The sequence below is a fragment of the Octodon degus genome, unplaced genomic scaffold (genome assembly GCF_000260255.1).
Source record: "Octodon degus isolate 3935 unplaced genomic scaffold, OctDeg1.0 scaffold00201, whole genome shotgun sequence".
Classification (NCBI taxonomy): Eukaryota; Metazoa; Chordata; class Mammalia; order Rodentia; family Octodontidae; genus Octodon; species Octodon degus.
In genome coordinates this window covers 2712990-2729865 of record NW_004524777.1, presented here as the reverse complement: position 1 = coordinate 2729865, position 16876 = coordinate 2712990, and the positions used below count along the sequence as shown (strand labels likewise).

The 16876-nt window shown below is 39.3% G+C and overlaps 1 protein-coding gene across 5 annotated transcripts in view; it reads left to right on the top strand.

The window, feature by feature from the left end:
* The first annotated feature begins 71 nt into the window (after positions 1-71).
* Positions 72-16876, top strand: part of Ophn1 (oligophrenin 1) — a 477586-nt gene continuing 460781 nt past the window's right edge. For 4 of the 5 annotated variants that reach the window (XM_023704707.1, XM_023704709.1, XM_023704708.1 and 1 more), the window contains exons 1-2: positions 72-841; positions 984-1141. In XM_023704707.1, coding sequence (XP_023560475.1) covers positions 988-1141 — 154 coding nt within the window. In that variant the 5' untranslated portion in view covers positions 72-841; positions 984-987. The remainder of the gene's footprint in view (positions 842-983; positions 1142-16876) is intronic. The other variant, XM_023704706.1, reaches the window with a different exon arrangement.

Sequence of the window (16876 nt, the reverse complement as noted above, 5' to 3'; positions counted from 1 at the left end):
CGCCCGGCCCCGCCCCGGCCCCTCCCCAGCCTCCGGGAGCGCGGCGCGGGGAATGCGACCTGGGAGCGCAGGGCGCCGGTGGGGCGCGGGCTGGCGCAGGGAGGAGTCCAGGGCGCGCGGGCGGAAAGACTACATCTCCCAGGCCGCCACGCTTTCCAGCTGGAGTGCTAGGGCGCCGGCTGCTCCCCAGTTTCCGTAGGGAAGCGCCGGGTTACCTCAGCTATTGTGTATCGCCCCGTCGCCCCTCCGCTTCCCGCTCCCGTGTCCATGGAGGAAGGCTGCTTTTCTTTACCGCCCGCACTTAACCCTTCCGGCACCTACCCCGATCGCAGGCCGGCTCCCTCAGACTAGGGAGAAGCCCCGCCAGACGGCGGGCTCCGGTAAGGAAACCCTGGGGTACAAGGAAGATAGCCGAAGGACGAGCCTGAAGGCTCCGGCTTGGCTTCCTAGCCCCAGTGGGCTGGTGTGGAAGCGCTGGCTTTAAGAAGGGGGAGGGGACGGCAATCCGGGTGGCCCGCGGAGTTTAGCGAGGAAATCTTCTCTAGCTCCGGAGCTGGAAGCGCTGAGAGGCGGCTCCCAGCTCCAGCCTTCTCCCCCGCCTACACCCTGGGCGGGCCCTAGTGTCACGTTTACCAGAGCTCAGGAAGAATCCCGCAGGTCTCCGGAGGCGAGCCGGCCTGCGGTTTTTGCTGTGATGCCGAGGGGGCATGCTGCTTCCTAGGCAGTATCCTGTCGGGATCAGACTGCAGTCGTGAGCCATCCCTGCCACCTGAAGTCACCACCGGGCCGCGCGTGCCTCGCCACCACCACCGAGCGCTCCTCGGGAATCTCACTGGAACAGGTATCCATCCTCCAAAGGGAGAAAGTCTAGGACCAAATTTAAACGGGTCCCGCGCTCAGTCAACCACCTTTATTTCCCCTGTTGTGCCACTGATGCTCTCGGCCTTTGTGTCTTTTCTCTCTACCCCAACCCCCGCCCTCAGAAACATGGGGCATCCCCCGCTGGAGTTCAGCGACTGCTACCTGGACAGCCCCGATTTCCGCGAGAGGCTCAAGTGTTATGAACAGGAGCTTGAGAGGACCAATAAATTCATCAAAGACGTGATCAAAGACGGCAACGCTCTTATCAGCGCTATGAAAAGTAAGTACAAGTTTTTCAGGAATTGTTTTTCTCAGAGGTTCTTGCTTTTCAACCTTTCCACACCATAGGGGGAAGGGCAGAGTAGGAGTAACTCTGAGCCCAGGTCGCCTAGGCTAAGGATTTATGACCCTTCAGGAGTGGTGTTAGTAGACGTGGAAAGCGGTGAACACAATCAGAACTTTTGGCCTTTCCCTTTAATAGCTTTGACCTTAAAAGACATGATCTGCAGCTGTGCCCATGACCCTCTTACTCTGCCATTCACTCTTACTTAGTAGATGGTTGCTCAAAAGGACAGTCTGCTTGGATTATCACGTGTTCATAACCCCTGGTTGAGACAAGATGAAATTTAAATGGACCAAGGAACTTCCCCAGCACTTCCTAAATAATTGGAAATTAACGTCAGAAACTTGAGAAATGATTTTGTGCCAACCTCTGATTGCTACAGATAAATGTAGGGATAGTAAAAAAAAATTCCCCATGTACAGTTACTGTCTTAAGGTAAGTCCCTTTGTCCTAGTGATTTTTTTTCCTTTCACATATTGAGCAATGGCAAAGGTCAAGGTCATCGCAAGCTCAGAATTATGGGTTGGCTTTACGTGCTCTTGAATTCTGCTTGAGTATAGAACAAAGACTTGCCTAGTCTCTGGCATAAGGAGCCCAGTCCTCAGGAATTGATCGCTGTTGCATTGAAAGAACCTCACCCAGCATAGCTTTTCCAGTGGTTACTGCAGATGCAGCTGTGGGACTGTCCTCCTCTCTCCTTCTATGTGTGGAAGTTTTTATTTCTGCTGGTTGGCAGGAGGCTTGGCATAAAAAAAGGAATAATAAATACCCCTTTGAGCATGCAGGCAATCCAAGCCTTTGTGCCGAAGTATATGCCCTAAAGAATAGAGGGTAATGATTGAGTGGAATGATAATTATTTCTTTTTTTGGCTGAAAAATAATTATGGAAAATAAAGTCCCTGGTGAATATGTCCCTTTATGCTTATAACTTTGTTTCAAGTGAATTCATGTCCAAAACACTGCCTAGATTCAGTGTGGGGACTTGCTTAAGACAGAAGCAGCCAATTCAGAGTAGGGAGAAAGCCTTGGGAACTGTGGTGCGATCATTGGTAACCACTTCCAGTTTGTGTTTGTTGTGTAGCTCTTCCATTTGCCCTGGAATTTGTCCTTCTCTTGCACACGTATGTGCACTTTTGGTCAGAATCTGTAAATTGTTCAAGTTCCTGCAGGTCATTTGACTGAGTTGGATCATTTATAGTTGATCCTGTTGTGGCCAATGAATAGTAAACTCCTGAAAGTACCTTATCGATATGAGGTGTTTGAAAAGCTGATCCTTAGAGATATATATAGGCCAGGCTTTGGGGTGTGTTTCCACTTAAACGAGTTCCTTGAGATATTAAGGATATGCAGGTTATGTCACAGAAATAGAGAGGACTTCAGTGAAGGTGGAAGGGGAAATGTTTGGGCTGTGTTGTTTCCTATAGCAAACTGCTCGGTACTATATCCTGTCAAATGAAGCACATTATATTCTCTAGGAAGAAGGTGGTTTGGTGAAATGGACAGTTAAACTGCAGGTATGCTGAAAAGCTGGATCAGCTAAGGCATATCAGAGAGATTAAAAATGTAAGAAAAGATACAGTAAAACATTTGGGGTAAGGGCAAATGTTTTGTAAGATACAAGGGAGTACTGTTGTAGTTTTTATTTCTTTTCTGAGACTAAAAGGAGCAGGGCGTCAGCAATCATGAAGGCCCAAACCTTTGCATATGGGCAAAAGATCCAAAGATACTTTAGGCCCAGAGTCTGTTTTTAGTATACATGGAAAGCTAAAAACAGAATGAGTAGGAAATAAAATCCAGCAGCAAACCCTGCTCCATTTCTTTTGTTCAAGTTGTGTAGACTCTAAATGCTTGAGTAGTTGAAGGCAAAGGCTACATGTTTCCCACTGTCTCAACCACAGTAATGTTTATACAGAACTCCCACTCCTTCACCCATTGCCAGCTGGGTCACTTTCTGAGAAGAGGTAGGGTAGATGCAAAACAAAGGTGTGCCCTTTCTTTGTGTGGAGGAGAAAGTAAAAGACAACACTGAAATTGGAGTGAGAACATTTGGGTGATAGTCTTAGCTTCCCCACCTTAGCATCTGACATAAACCGCTCATTTTATCTGCAAAATGGGAGTAACTCAAGCATTTAAAATTTTTTTGTGGAGAAAGAAATATTAACTGTCCCAATTTGATTATTATACACTGCATGCAAATTGTCAAATTAGGATACTGTACCTCATAAAATTGGCACAATTAAAAGTGACGGTAATTATATCTACCCCGCAGTCATAAGGCTCAAAGGAATTGATTCTGAAAGTTCTTTGTATATGGAAATGGCTAAATATAGACATTACAGATAATACATCTTTGGGTCATTAATATCTGCTGGAGAACATACAATTTTCAGTAGATTTCAGAAAGGAAATACATAAGCAGAAGTCGTTGGAAGCAGAGCCTGGTTTTTTTTTTTTTTTTTGGTCCGTAATCTTGTTGGAAAATGTTTACCCCTACATTGGCCTGTCTCAGTAATGAGTTTTGTAGTCAAGTGCATAGATCCATCTTGAAATCTGGAGTCTGGCATTAACAGGCAGGGGAATGGTTGAGACATTTTTATCTGACAAATTTGACCATCAAACAGCTGTTGTTTCTAGGAACCAGTGATACATGGCATGCTATGCTGTGCTGTAGGAATCAGCTGGAGTTTTTCTTAAAATTAATGCAGGTGGAACTCAACTTCTACATTTTATCTTGCTTGTTTGGCTTGGTATAGAACTCTAAATACAGTTTGAGTTACAACTGTGTGTGATGTTAATTTGTGAAATGTAGATACTGTTTGAGGATTTACATTTACTCAGCTCTATGTGGAATTGATATTATGAATGATATTCAACTTGTCTCCCTGGAGGAAGTGGTTGATGTTCCCATCCCCCATTAAATGTGGTCTGTTTGTAATTTTTGGAGCATGAGATGATTATACTTTAAATGAATGGAACCAGGTTTGCTGTTGCATGTGTGTAATGCTAGCACTCTGGGAGGCTGAGGCAGGAGGATCATAATTTCAAGCCCAGCTTGGACAATTTAATGACTTACTGAGATCTTGTCTCAAAAAATTAAATGGCTGGAGATATAGCTCAGTGCAAAGGCCACAGCTTCAATGCTTACTACTGAAAAAGGCTCCAAAACTAATAGAAAATAAAAACATCATTCTGACATTACTCATTTTCTGTCCTTTATTTTTATGTTAGCTGTTTAAGTCCTTGATGTTTCTTGAATATTTGCTAAACACAGAGGCAACGCACTGTTCAAAATAAGTGATGTGGCCTCACACATGCCAGGGCAACATGGAACACATAATAGATATTATATGTAGTGCACCAAGCACATGACATTCATTGAGTATATACTTGTGCATGTTGCTTTGCTCAAGTCATTGTTGGGAGGGCAGTTGAGACAGCTACAGTGAGTCACAGATAGATACTTAGCCTCAAGAAGGTCCTAGGCTAATAAAGGAAACAGGACGTGGCTATAAATCACTGATTTGTAGGATAGTAGATATAGATCAGAGGCTAGGAGCAAGGAGGGTGGCAGGATGTGATGGTATGTGACATTACAGGAAGTGCTCATTTCCCAATAGGAGGATGGATAGGGGAAAACAAAGGAGAGGCTACTACTGGAGTTAGGCAAAATAATAGCACTTGTCCTTTGTTTAGCTATTTTTATGTGATAGGCATTACATCTTGTAATGGTTTTATGTGATAAGGTTTATTAATATTTGGTGGTTTTGAGAATCAAGCATAGGGCCTTACACATTGAGGCAAGCCCTCAACCACTGAGCTACATCACCAACCTGATAAAGATTATTAGTCCCCATTCTATAGATGAGAAAATTATAGTTCAGAGGAGTGAGGTAACTTCTGAATTAATAAGGCCAAGAGTCTGAATCAAAACTTAGATTCGACTTTGAAAGTTCTGCTTATTTTACAGTATGACACTGTTTTCAGGACAGGACACTTTGTAGGAGGAATGACACAAAGATTGTAAAGGGACAACAGATAATTCAGGCCATCTGAGATACAAGCTGCACAAAGGGCGGTTTGGGAAATGAGATGGGAATGGAAGGTTGAGACCTGACTGTACAGGACCTGTTAAGTATTTCAGACTTCATAGGCAGGGCGTCTTAAAAGGTTTTTGGTTAGACAAGAGCATTGTTTGAGTTGTATTTTAGGAAGATTAATTTTAGAATACTGCATAAGCTGTTAGCAGTCTCACAGAAGTTTTTTTTTGATAGTATGAGTTTATATACTTTTAAAATATGGCTCATGATCAGCAAACCTTTTTTAAAGAGGGCCATATATTACCTACTTTAGAATTGGAGGGTCATGCAGTCAGTCTCTGACAGCTGCTCAACTATCTCATTGTTGAAAAAGCAGTCAGAGAATGTGAATAAAATGAGATTCAGTAAATCTGACACTGAAATGTCAATTTCACGTATTTTTTCACATATAAAACATTTTTTCTTTATATATTTATTTTTCACCCATTTAAAAATGTAAGGACTAGGAGCATTGCTCGGTGGTAAAGCACTTGCTTAGCTCATTTGAGGGCCTAGGATGGCTGATCTGTCTTTCTGTCTGTCCATCCCTGTACCATCCTCAGGTTGGCCGGTGAGGGAAATATATAGAAATAGGTAGCAGGTTGAGCTTGCTTTACCAGTTATACTTTACTGACCTCTGGTACAGCTGGTTAACCTAAAAAACCTAAATGGATTTTTACTGGAGTGTAGCTGTTGGGAGAACATATGCTATATATCACATTTTCCATGAACTAAGGTTACTCTGAGGTGCTATTAATTATACCTGCTTTAGCGTCAACATTCCCAGACTCACATGCTGTTAGAGGTTAAGGAATAAAAAGTATGAAGCTTCTGGAAATGGGTTATTAGGGCTGGAGTTATTATAGTAAAATATAGAAGCCATGCTTATTCAAAAAGCCTTTAGAGTAGAAGGATCATGAGTTTGAAGCCAGCCTTATATACAGTGAGATCTTATCTAAAAAATAATCCAAAGAAAGAGCTTCACATTCTTTTTTTTATGTATTTAGTACAGGGTCTACAGGGTCTCACTACACAGTTCGGAGTCATAGTGATTCTCCTGTTTTCAGCCTCCCAAGAGCTGGGATTATAGGTGCACGCCACCATGCCCAGTCTCAATTGCTGTCTCAGTGTGCACCTGAGGCAGGGCTGGCACTGCATGCCAGGGATTGATCCCTGGTCCCTGCGTCTGCCTTAGCAGGCACGTTAATCTGCTGAGTTATCTGGCTGGCCCTTCAGATCTTGACATTCTTAGTTAAAAATAAATTCTAGGTAAATAAAATATTTTCTTAGTCTAGATAAAGCCATACTGAAACCCCTAAGTTTGGTGATCTAGGTTTACCAATTTACCAGTTTTGTATTTTTATGGGCTAGGAAAATGGAGAGTGACAGTTTGCAGAGAGATTTCTCAGAGAATGGTGTACCATTTAAGAATTAGGAGAGATGGAATGATGGTAAAGTGGCAAAACCCCCCATCATAGGGTACAGATAGCTGGGTATAGAGCTGATTCTGCTATGAATGTAACCTAGGGCTCTGCCAAATCTTTACTGGGACCTCAGGTTCTGTGGCTTTACAAAGAATGAAAAAGGGCAGGTATTCTATATAGTTTACTTTTAGCTCTAAAAGTCCATGACTATTTGTTGTCTTGCATATTGTGGCTTGAAAGGAAAGGAACAATTATTTTAATTATAGAATGGAATAATTAACTTCAGTAGGAACAATTAGTCTAATTATAGAATGTTATTTTTATGCTGACATAGACTTTTATATTATTGTAGTGCACATGATAGTGTTTAAACAAAAAATCCAAATAATTAAAAAATAGGCTTTAAAAACCAAAGCTAATGCACTATGTGCATGTATATATCAAAACCAGATAACAAAAAATTACACTGCTCACCCCATTCATACATAAACGTACATAACTATACTTACATAGGCTATTTTGGACTATTGAAAACTTAGTTTGTAAAGAATCTCAAGCTGGTGTGATGGCAGACACCTGGAATCCCAGCACTTGGGAAGCTGAGGCAGGATGATTTCCCCAAGTATGAGACTAACCTGGGTATGTAGTGATACCTCGTCTCAAAATAAAAAATTCCAAAATGCATTCTGTGCTACAAGATACATAAAATTGATAAAAGGTGAAATAATATAATTTGCATACATACATTCTATAGTTTTAAAAATGAGGGGGGTGGCCAGGTAGCTCAGTTGTTTAAAGCACCTGCTTAGGCTGACACAGGGACTGGGGTTTGATCCCTGTCTACCATGCCAGCCCCACCCCTGGGACCAGCTGAGATGGCATTTGAGACTGGGCGTGGTGGTGCATGCCAGTAATCCCAGTGCTTGGGAGGCTGAAAACAGGAGAATCACTACAAGTCCGATCTGCGTCATGAGACCTTGTAGTACATACAAAAAAAAAAAAAGAGTTTTAGGTGTTTATATTAAAGACACCTTTTGAGGTGACTTCTCAAGTCATACTTTGACAAATGGATCACCTACCTGTCTGGTGAATGATTGCTTTCTGGTAGGATGGATTGGCCCCAACTGTACCACTACCTAGCTCCATGACCTTGAATGGGTTTTGCATTTTGTGAGCCTCTGTTTTCCCATTTATAGAATTAGGGAATTTGGCAGTGATCTTGACAGTTTCTTGTTGTTTTATCATTTTCTATTTTCTGCTTACCACTGCCTTACTCAAATAATTAAAACAACTTGAACCGATACTGTCATAAACTTCAGAGCTAATTTATCTTTTTTTAAATGTGTTTAGTACAAGATCTACAGGGTCTCACTACACAGATCAGACTCATAGTGATCTTCCTGTTTTCAGCCTCCCAAGTGCTGGGATTACAGGCACGCGCCAGCATGCCCAGTCTCAGTGGCCATCTCACTGAGCCCCGGGGGTGGGCCTGGCATGGCGCACCAAGATGGAACCCTGGTCGCTGGCTCTGCTTAAGCAGGTGCTTTAATCTGCTGAGCTATCTGGCTCACCCTTAACTTACCTTTACTCTAGGAGAGTCAGAAAAGAAAAAACTCAGTTGACATACCCAGTGAGAGTTGATGACTTGAAGTTTGCTGACTTGCTTGACTAGCCATTTGTCGAATTCTTCTTGAGAGATATCAACCTGTTATCCTCCAGTTCTGTCTTGAATATCTCTATAGTGAGAGAATTCAACGCTTTTATTCCCCTTTTGGGTGGGTGTAATACCATGGTGTACAGGGAGGAGTTGGTGATGTGTTGTGCATTCTTGTTATTGTCCCATTGCCTTTGAGTACATGGAGTTATTTTAGTCTTCCAGATCAATATAAGGAGGGTGTTATTTGATACTGCTGTTAGTGAATGTGAAAGAGTGTCCAAATGGGATTTGATAGAGCCAGTATTAACATATTCTTTAGAAGGCTTCAAAAGAATTAAATTCCAAAATAGCTGCACTCAGGGTGTTACGGGAACTTTGGTGGAAAAGAGAACCAAATCAGCATTTATTTTGACCACTTATAAGAAATCTCTTTTCCCAATACTATTATGGACTACTGGACTCTTTTAGAATATTTTGCTGAGTTAACACACCTATAATATTCAAATGATGGAACTAAACAAAAAAGGGGATACAGATGAATGTCTATTTTGTATCTGTGTATTCAAAATGTTTAGGATAGATATATAGTTACATTCTCTTAATGAATAGAGGGATTTGTTCTAATAGTGTTTGTAAATAGGATATCATGTCTGCATCTTGTACAGCAATTAACCACTATGAAGAGAGTATTAATTATTGTGAAGAGAGTGTTAATTATTGAAACTGTCCTACCAATTTGATTTGAAACTGTCTCATTGCTATTTGTCTCTCAATAAAATTATGGAAAAAAAGAAATCTCTTTTTAATTAAGGGTGGGCATGATAGTTTATGGCTTGACTTGCCCATTCAGGAAAGTTTCAGAGTAAGAGTGATGAAAGAAAATTACTTTTCAGCTTTGTTTTATAGATTTATTTTAAAAAAAAGTCAAAAACCCTGTGTTTATTCGATCCCTGGCTCCACATGCTGTGCTGGCCTGTGCTGAGAATTGAGACTGGGCATGGTGGTGTGCGATTGTAATCTCAGTGCTTGGGAGGCTGCAAACAGGAGGATCACTCCAAGCCCAATCTGTGTAAGACCCTGTAGACCCTGTACTAAATACATTTAAAAAAAAACCCCTCTTTTTAACCTGGCATCTGCTCTAATCACTTAATACAGAAATTTCCTAAAAGTCCACAAGAATCTGTAAAGATACACACTTTTCTAGTGGAGTATCTTTGAAATCTAAGGTGATTTTTTTTCTCTTGTGGGCTTAAGGTCCTGGTGGAAGTTTATGAGGCTTGTATCAAGTGCTGAATTTTTTATCATTACCTAAATCTTGGGCAATATAAGGTAATTCAATTAATTTACCAATGTTATGTCAGGCCTACAGTCCTGAAAATTGGAGGTATGTGATAAATAAGGCTACTATAGGCTGTGGTTTCTTGGAACATACATTACATATATAACTATCTGCTTAAATAATATCTTTTTGGGGGTTTGAGACAGTCTCTCCATGTAGGACTGGCCTTGAACTAGCAGCAATCCTCCTGATTTAGCTTCATGAGTGCTGGGCTTACAGCATGTGTCACCTAAGCAATTTCACTACAATTGTGAGTAGAGCTGTGATATTCAGGATATCGTCTGTATTCTATCATATGTTGTGAAGTAGAGTTTTATGGGATGAAAAAGGAACGGGAGCATGTGGATATAGGTGTCTATTGCAAAGAAGAATAATGTGAGGAGGAAGAGTTCCTCAGTCAAAGACAATGAAGTAAAGAAGAAGAGTTCCTAAATCAAAAGATCTTTTCTACTACCTTGATAGTGGCCTTCACAGTGAGCAGACTCTTCAAGTGATGGAGAGTTGTTCAGAAGTTGATAGAATATAGTATATCTCATGGAGTCTTAAGGGACACTCATGTTTTTCTTTTATCAGTATATTACAGTATTTTTGGAGAATAACACATGAATATGGTACAGAGTCAAAAGGTATAAAAACGTAAGCCATTTTCTACCATCAGTGTAGCCCAGTTCTCCAAATTAGATGTGACAACTCAACAGTTGGTGTGTTCTTCAAGAAAGACTTCCTTGGTGCTTCTTTCAGCTTCTGCTTCCTTAAGGGTACGTTCTGTTGCAGGTAAATTCTCAGCTTCTTTGAGACAAGATTTTATTTTAAAGTTTGTACTTGAAATGGAGTAAGGAACTCTGAAAATCCACTCCCTGAAAAGGAAAAGGATGCTGGCAAAAATTATCAAAGTCAACTTTTTCACAGTTCTGGAAATTTACCAAAGTCTTACAACAATCTAGAGAATGTTTATTGAAAAAAAAGAGCTGAATATATATAGTAGCAGGGATGGGGCAGTTCAGCTTATCCTGCCTCTTGTATTGGACCGGCCTTGAAAACCAGTAGCTTTAAAGGATCGATAGCTAAGAAAATTAGTAGACTTGTAGCATCTGAGGAGAAAGACTTGATTTGTAGCTCATCAGAAAAGTCATGTAGTTGTAGTCAGATTGTCACAGTTTAATTTATATTGAAGTAACTAGAAAAGCTGCTTTCCTAGGGTTTCTCATTACCTCACAGAGTTTTGACAAAAAGGATAAATTGATGAAAAAGGAATAAATTGAAATAATATCATTTCTGTGAACAATATACCTTTTTTTTTTTTTTTTTTGGTGGAACCGGGGATTGAACTCAGGCCTACTTTGGATTTAAAGATTCAGATAGCTTTTGCGTAAAGAAAAGAAAAATATACCTAGCAAATGATAACCAAAGACAGTTGGGATGACTATACAAATTTCAAAGTAGATTTTTAAAGACAAAATTTTGTGACTGGGGAGATAGCTCAGTAGAATAAGTGCCTGCCTGGCAAGTACAGGGTCCTGAATTCAATTCCCGGTACCTCCAAAAAAATTAAAAAAAATTAAATTAAAAAAAATTAACACAAAATTTTATGAAATACCAGGAAATAGATTTTTTAGTGGTAAGGCAGTTAAGGGAGATATGATAAATACATATGTAACTGACAATAGAGTACCAAAATGCATTGCAGGGAGGAATAGTCTTAATAATAGTTGGAATGTTCATTACCACACTTTAAATACTGGATAAGACCACTAGACAGAGATCAGCAAGGAGATAGAAAAGTTGAACAACACTATAAGAGTTGAACAGCACTAAACCTAGCAAACATCTGTAGATGGACACTCCATTCAACAACAAAGTACATGTTCTTACTGGGTGCACATGGAACATTCTCAAGAACATATAGCACATTCTCAAGTATACCTAGGACATTTTTGTTCATATTTTTTGTCTTGGACTGGATAATTTCATTCTTAAAAAAAATTAAATTCCAAAATAGTTGTACCCAGGGTGTTATTAGAACTTTAGTGGAAAAGTGAACCAAATTAGCCTTTTATTTTGGCCATTTATAAGAAATCTTTTTAATTAGAGTTAGACTTATTGATAAGTTAAATTGATAATTTATCTTAATTCAGGCATAGTTTTTGGGCCACAAAATTTAATTAAATCTATCTCATACATGTTCTCTTAACTGTAATGCAGTGAAAGTACAATCAATAAGAGAAGGATATTTGGAAATGCATGGATATGTGGAAATTAAATATCACTTGTGTGTAAACAGTGGGTCAGAAAAAAAATCAAGTGAGATTAAAAAATTGAAATTAATAAAAATTATATCAAAATTTATGAGCTAGAACAAAACAGTGGTGAGGGAGAAATTTATAGCTTTATATATACCTACATTAGAAAAATAGAAAGTTCACAAATGAAATGACTACCATTCTTGCCAACAAAAAGAGGACAAGAGGGCTAGGGAGATAGCTCAGTAGAATAAGCACCTGCCTGGCAAGCGCAACGTCCTGAGTTCAATCCCTGGTACCGCAAAAAAAAAAAAAGTACAAGAAACCTATGAATAACTGTTCCACTAGATTATATAATTTACATGACCTGGGTATTTCTTTGAGAATTGAACTCAGGGCCTCCTGCAGATAGGCAAGCACTCTTATCACTGAGCTCTGTCCCCAGGTCTTTTACTTTTTAATTTAGAGACAGGCTCTTGCTAAGTTGCCCAGGCTGGCCTCAAAATCTGTGATCTTCTTGCCTTAGCTTTCTGAATGTGCCTCCATGTCCAACTGAGGAATTCATAAACTTTTGAAATTTGCCCCAAAATAATAAAGCCATTGCATTAGTAATCAAAACACTGTCAACAAAGAAAAACCCATGCATAAATAATTTCACTGGTAAAATTGTTCAAACATTTATTTTTTTATTTTTTATTTTTTGTATTTTTGGGGAAGGGTCTACAAGATGTTCAGGGTCTTACTACTAGATCAAACTTGTAGTGATCCACCTCTGTACAGCCTCCCAAGAGCTGGAATTACAGGCGTACATCACCATGCCCAGTCTCATTTGCTGACTCAGTGTGTCCCGGGGGGCAGGGCCAGCACAGTAGGCCAGGAGATTGAACCCCTGGCCCCTGTGCCTGTTTGCAGGTGCTTTAATCCGCTGAACTATTTGGCCGGCTCTGTTCAACCATTTAAAGAAGAATTAATACCAGTCCATAAAATGATTCAAAAATTAGGGTAACAGCCATTCTCAATACATTGTCTGTGGCCAGAATTTCCCTGATAGACAAAGCCAAACAAAAACTTCATAAGAAAACTATATAAACTGATTCCTTTCAGAATATACATATAAAACTCAAGAATATATAAGCAAACTAAATCTAGTAACATGCAGCAATAATTATATGCTATGGTCTAGCAGAATTTATTTTAGGAATGTAAAATTTGTTTAATGTCTGAATTATATATCATATAATTAGAATGAGATGGAAAAGCCATTTTATCACCTCAGTAGATATTCATAAAATATTAAAAAGTCCACTGTTGTACTATGTTTAAAATTCTCAACAAATTATATAGAGGAAAGCTTTCTCAAACTGATACAGGGTTGGCTATGCAAAGTCCAGAGGTAACATTTTATTGAAAATAAACTATAGGAGATAGACTGCATGTGTTTCCTCTAAGTTCAGGAATAAGACAAGGATGTTTGCTCTTCTGATTTCTGTTCATCACTATACTGAAGGTCCTAGACAAGACAGTTAAGTAAGAAAAGGAAAAGACAGGGCGGGGGAGATTGCTCGGCAGTCTAAGCGCCTGCCTAGCAAGTGTACAATCCCCAGTTTGATCTCTGGTACTGCATGCCATGCTGGCCCCGGAACCCCGGGTGCGCTGTGCTGGTCACTGAAACGGGGTGGTAGTGCATGCCTGGAATCCCAGCACTGGGAAGGCTGAGATGGGAGGATCACTATGAGAACAACCTGCTTAGCTAGACTCTGTACCAAATCAATCAGTTAGTCAATCAATCAATCAATAAAAGATGAAAAAAAATAAAAAAGGAAAAAGCATTCAGAACCAGGTGTGGTGGTGCGTACTTATAGTGGCTTAATTTTGCTATGATGGTGATTCTCCTGGAATTGATTTACAGATTCAGTAGCATCCCTTGCAAGGTCCCAGCTAGCTTTGTTACAGAAATCATAAGCAAATCTTTTCAAAATTTTTTTACTTTTGTTAGTACATTTTTGCGACACATAATTATTACATTCTCATGAAGAGTGGGTACATGTACATAGTACTATCTTAATTCTTTTTGTCTCCTTTTCCTCTCTGATAAGCAAATCTTAATATTCATAGAGAAATGAAGGGACTCTGATGAGCCAAAACAGTGTTGAAGAAGAACATGTGTATCTGGAGGACTCATCCTTTGGAATTTCAAAGCATATTACTAAGCCATACTAATGAAGACAGTGTGGGCTTGGGATAGAGATAGGCATGGAGATTGATGAAATAGGATTCAGAATCCGGAAATAAGCCCTCATATTTATAGTCAGTTGATTTTCCACAGTGCTGCCAAAGTAATTCAGTAGGGGAGAAGTAGTCTTTTTAACAAATGGTGCTGGGTAAATGACATCCACATGCAAAATGTCCCTTAACTGAAACCTTACCTTATACAATACAAAATTAAATAAGATACCTAAGCCTGAGAGCTAAAACTATGGAGCTGTTGAACTAGAATAATACTGTACAACTTACTGACTTTTGATCAGGCAGGTGGTTCTTACATGAGATATCAAATAAGTAACAAAAGGTAAAATAGGTAAACTGGAGTTCTACAAATTAAAATCTTGTGTGATGGGAATGATACCTTTCAATTTCCCTGTTTAGAAGCTTTAATATTGCCACAAAATGGGGAAAATATTTACAAAACATCTATTTGGTATGAGATTTATATCTGTGTGTGTGTGTGTGTGTGTGTGTGTGTGTGTGAATGTGTGTATTGCTTATAACTCAATAAAAGTAATCCACTTAAAACTGGGAAAAATTTAAATTGCTATTTACCTAATATAAACAAATGACCAGTATTGATTTAAGAAGATTCTCAACATCATGAGTTGTTAGGATAATTTGAAAGTGAGGCATGATGGTGGCATGTCCCTGTACTATCAGCACTTACGAGGCTGAGGCAGGATTGTTAGTTTGAGGCCAGTGAGGGCTATAATGTAATAACCCTGTGACACAAGAATAGGATGAAATTGCAAATCAAAACCACATTCCGGGGGCCAGGGAGATAGCTCAGTAGAATAAGCGCTTCCATGAATTTAATCCCTGGTTCTGCCAACCCCCCCCCCAAAAAAAAAATCCAGAACAACCACATTCCACCCAGGAGGACTGGAGAGTGTGAGGCGTTTGGAGCCCATATGTATTGCTGGAGCAAATGTAATATGGTATAGCCACTTTGGAAATTTTTATTTGTTTTTCAAAATAGTTAAACTCCCATCTACTATCTGTATACACCCAAGAGAAATAAATATATGTCCACATGTAAACTTGTTCATGGATTTTCATAGCAGAATTCCTGTTTTTTTTAAGCAGGATTATTTATAGTGACCAAAGAGTAGAGATAACTGTCCCTTTACTGAAAAAAGGACTAAGCCGTGGTATATCCATGTAACGGAATAATATTTGGTGATAAAAAGTAATCAAGTACGGATGCATGGTGCACATGGATGAGCTTTGGAAGCATCATGCTAAATGAGAAAAGTCAGTTATAAAAGATTACATGTTGTTCATGATTCCTTTCATATGAAATGTCCAGAGAAGCATATCTGTTAGACTATTAAGTTAGTAGTTGCTTAGGGTAGGTTGCTAAGAATGTATTGTGACTGCAAATGGGTAAAGTGTTATAAAACCCACTTAATAGCATACTTGAGTGTATTTTATAGTATATAAATAATGTCTCAGAGCCATATGTTAAAAAAGCCAAATTATGCTTGGAAAAATAAAGATACTTATCTTAGTACTTTTTTCAGTACTAGAGATTGAGCCTGAGCCTTCAGGCAGAGCTACATCTCCAGTCCTTTTTTATTTTTTATTTTTATTTATTTATTTATTTATTTTTTGTGGAACCAGGGATTGAACTCAGGCCCTTGCGCTTGCACTAGTCCTTTTTTTTTCACATAATTTTATTTATAAACAAATAGCGATGAGACAGTTTCAAACCAAATTGGTAGGACAGTTTTCATAAGTAACACATTGCAAACATTCTTCCTAATGGTTATTCACTGTACAAGATGCAGACATGATATCCTATTTACAAACTCTATTAGAACAAATCCTTGTATTCATTAAGAGAATGTAATGATATATCTATCCTAACCACTTTTTTTTCAAAGTTTTATTGATAAACAGATAGCAATGAGACAGTTTCAAATCAAATCCGAAGTACAGTTTCAACAAATAATACACTGCATATATTCTTCTTAGTGGTTAATTGCTGTACCAGTCCTTTTTTTAAACAAAAAAATATTTTATTTTGAGATAAGGTCTCACTAAATTACTGAGTTGCCAGTCTAGGCTCAAATTTGCCATCCTCCCACAGTCCTGGGGTTATAGCCACCACACCCAGCTAGAGTTGTTTATCTTAACACACTAAGATCTGCCTGTGTCTCTTCCTTATAGAACAAGAGACCTGGTGGTTGTTTAGTTGTTTCACACCTGTTACCTATCTGTTTATATCCAAGAGAAAGGAAGCCAAAAGACAAATGGGACCAGAATTGGATTTCTTGGTGGCCCATTCCAGGATATGAAGTGGTACCTTACATTCAAACTGCCTGGATGCTGTTTACTGGGGCTGGAAGTGCTTTTGTTAGAAATGACTCAATTGGCAGAGAAACACTTCATTAGTGGAAGGCTCTCTTTCAGTCTTTGCCCCTATCATGCGTGGTTAGGATCAGGTGCTTTCTCTGTTAATCAATCTAGCCCCAAAGTCATTAGGATCTGGTTGAGTTGTTTTGCTTCGTCATACAAAGGTGACAGAGTATGCGTTTTAGTAGTCTAACAATTGCCCTCTTTGTTTCCTTCCCTGAGAGTCTGTGCTGGCTAATTGGGTAGTTCCAGGCCTCTTCTCTGCTCCTCTGTCAACCTCTTTTGGGCAGATAGTTACTTTTCATGTAGT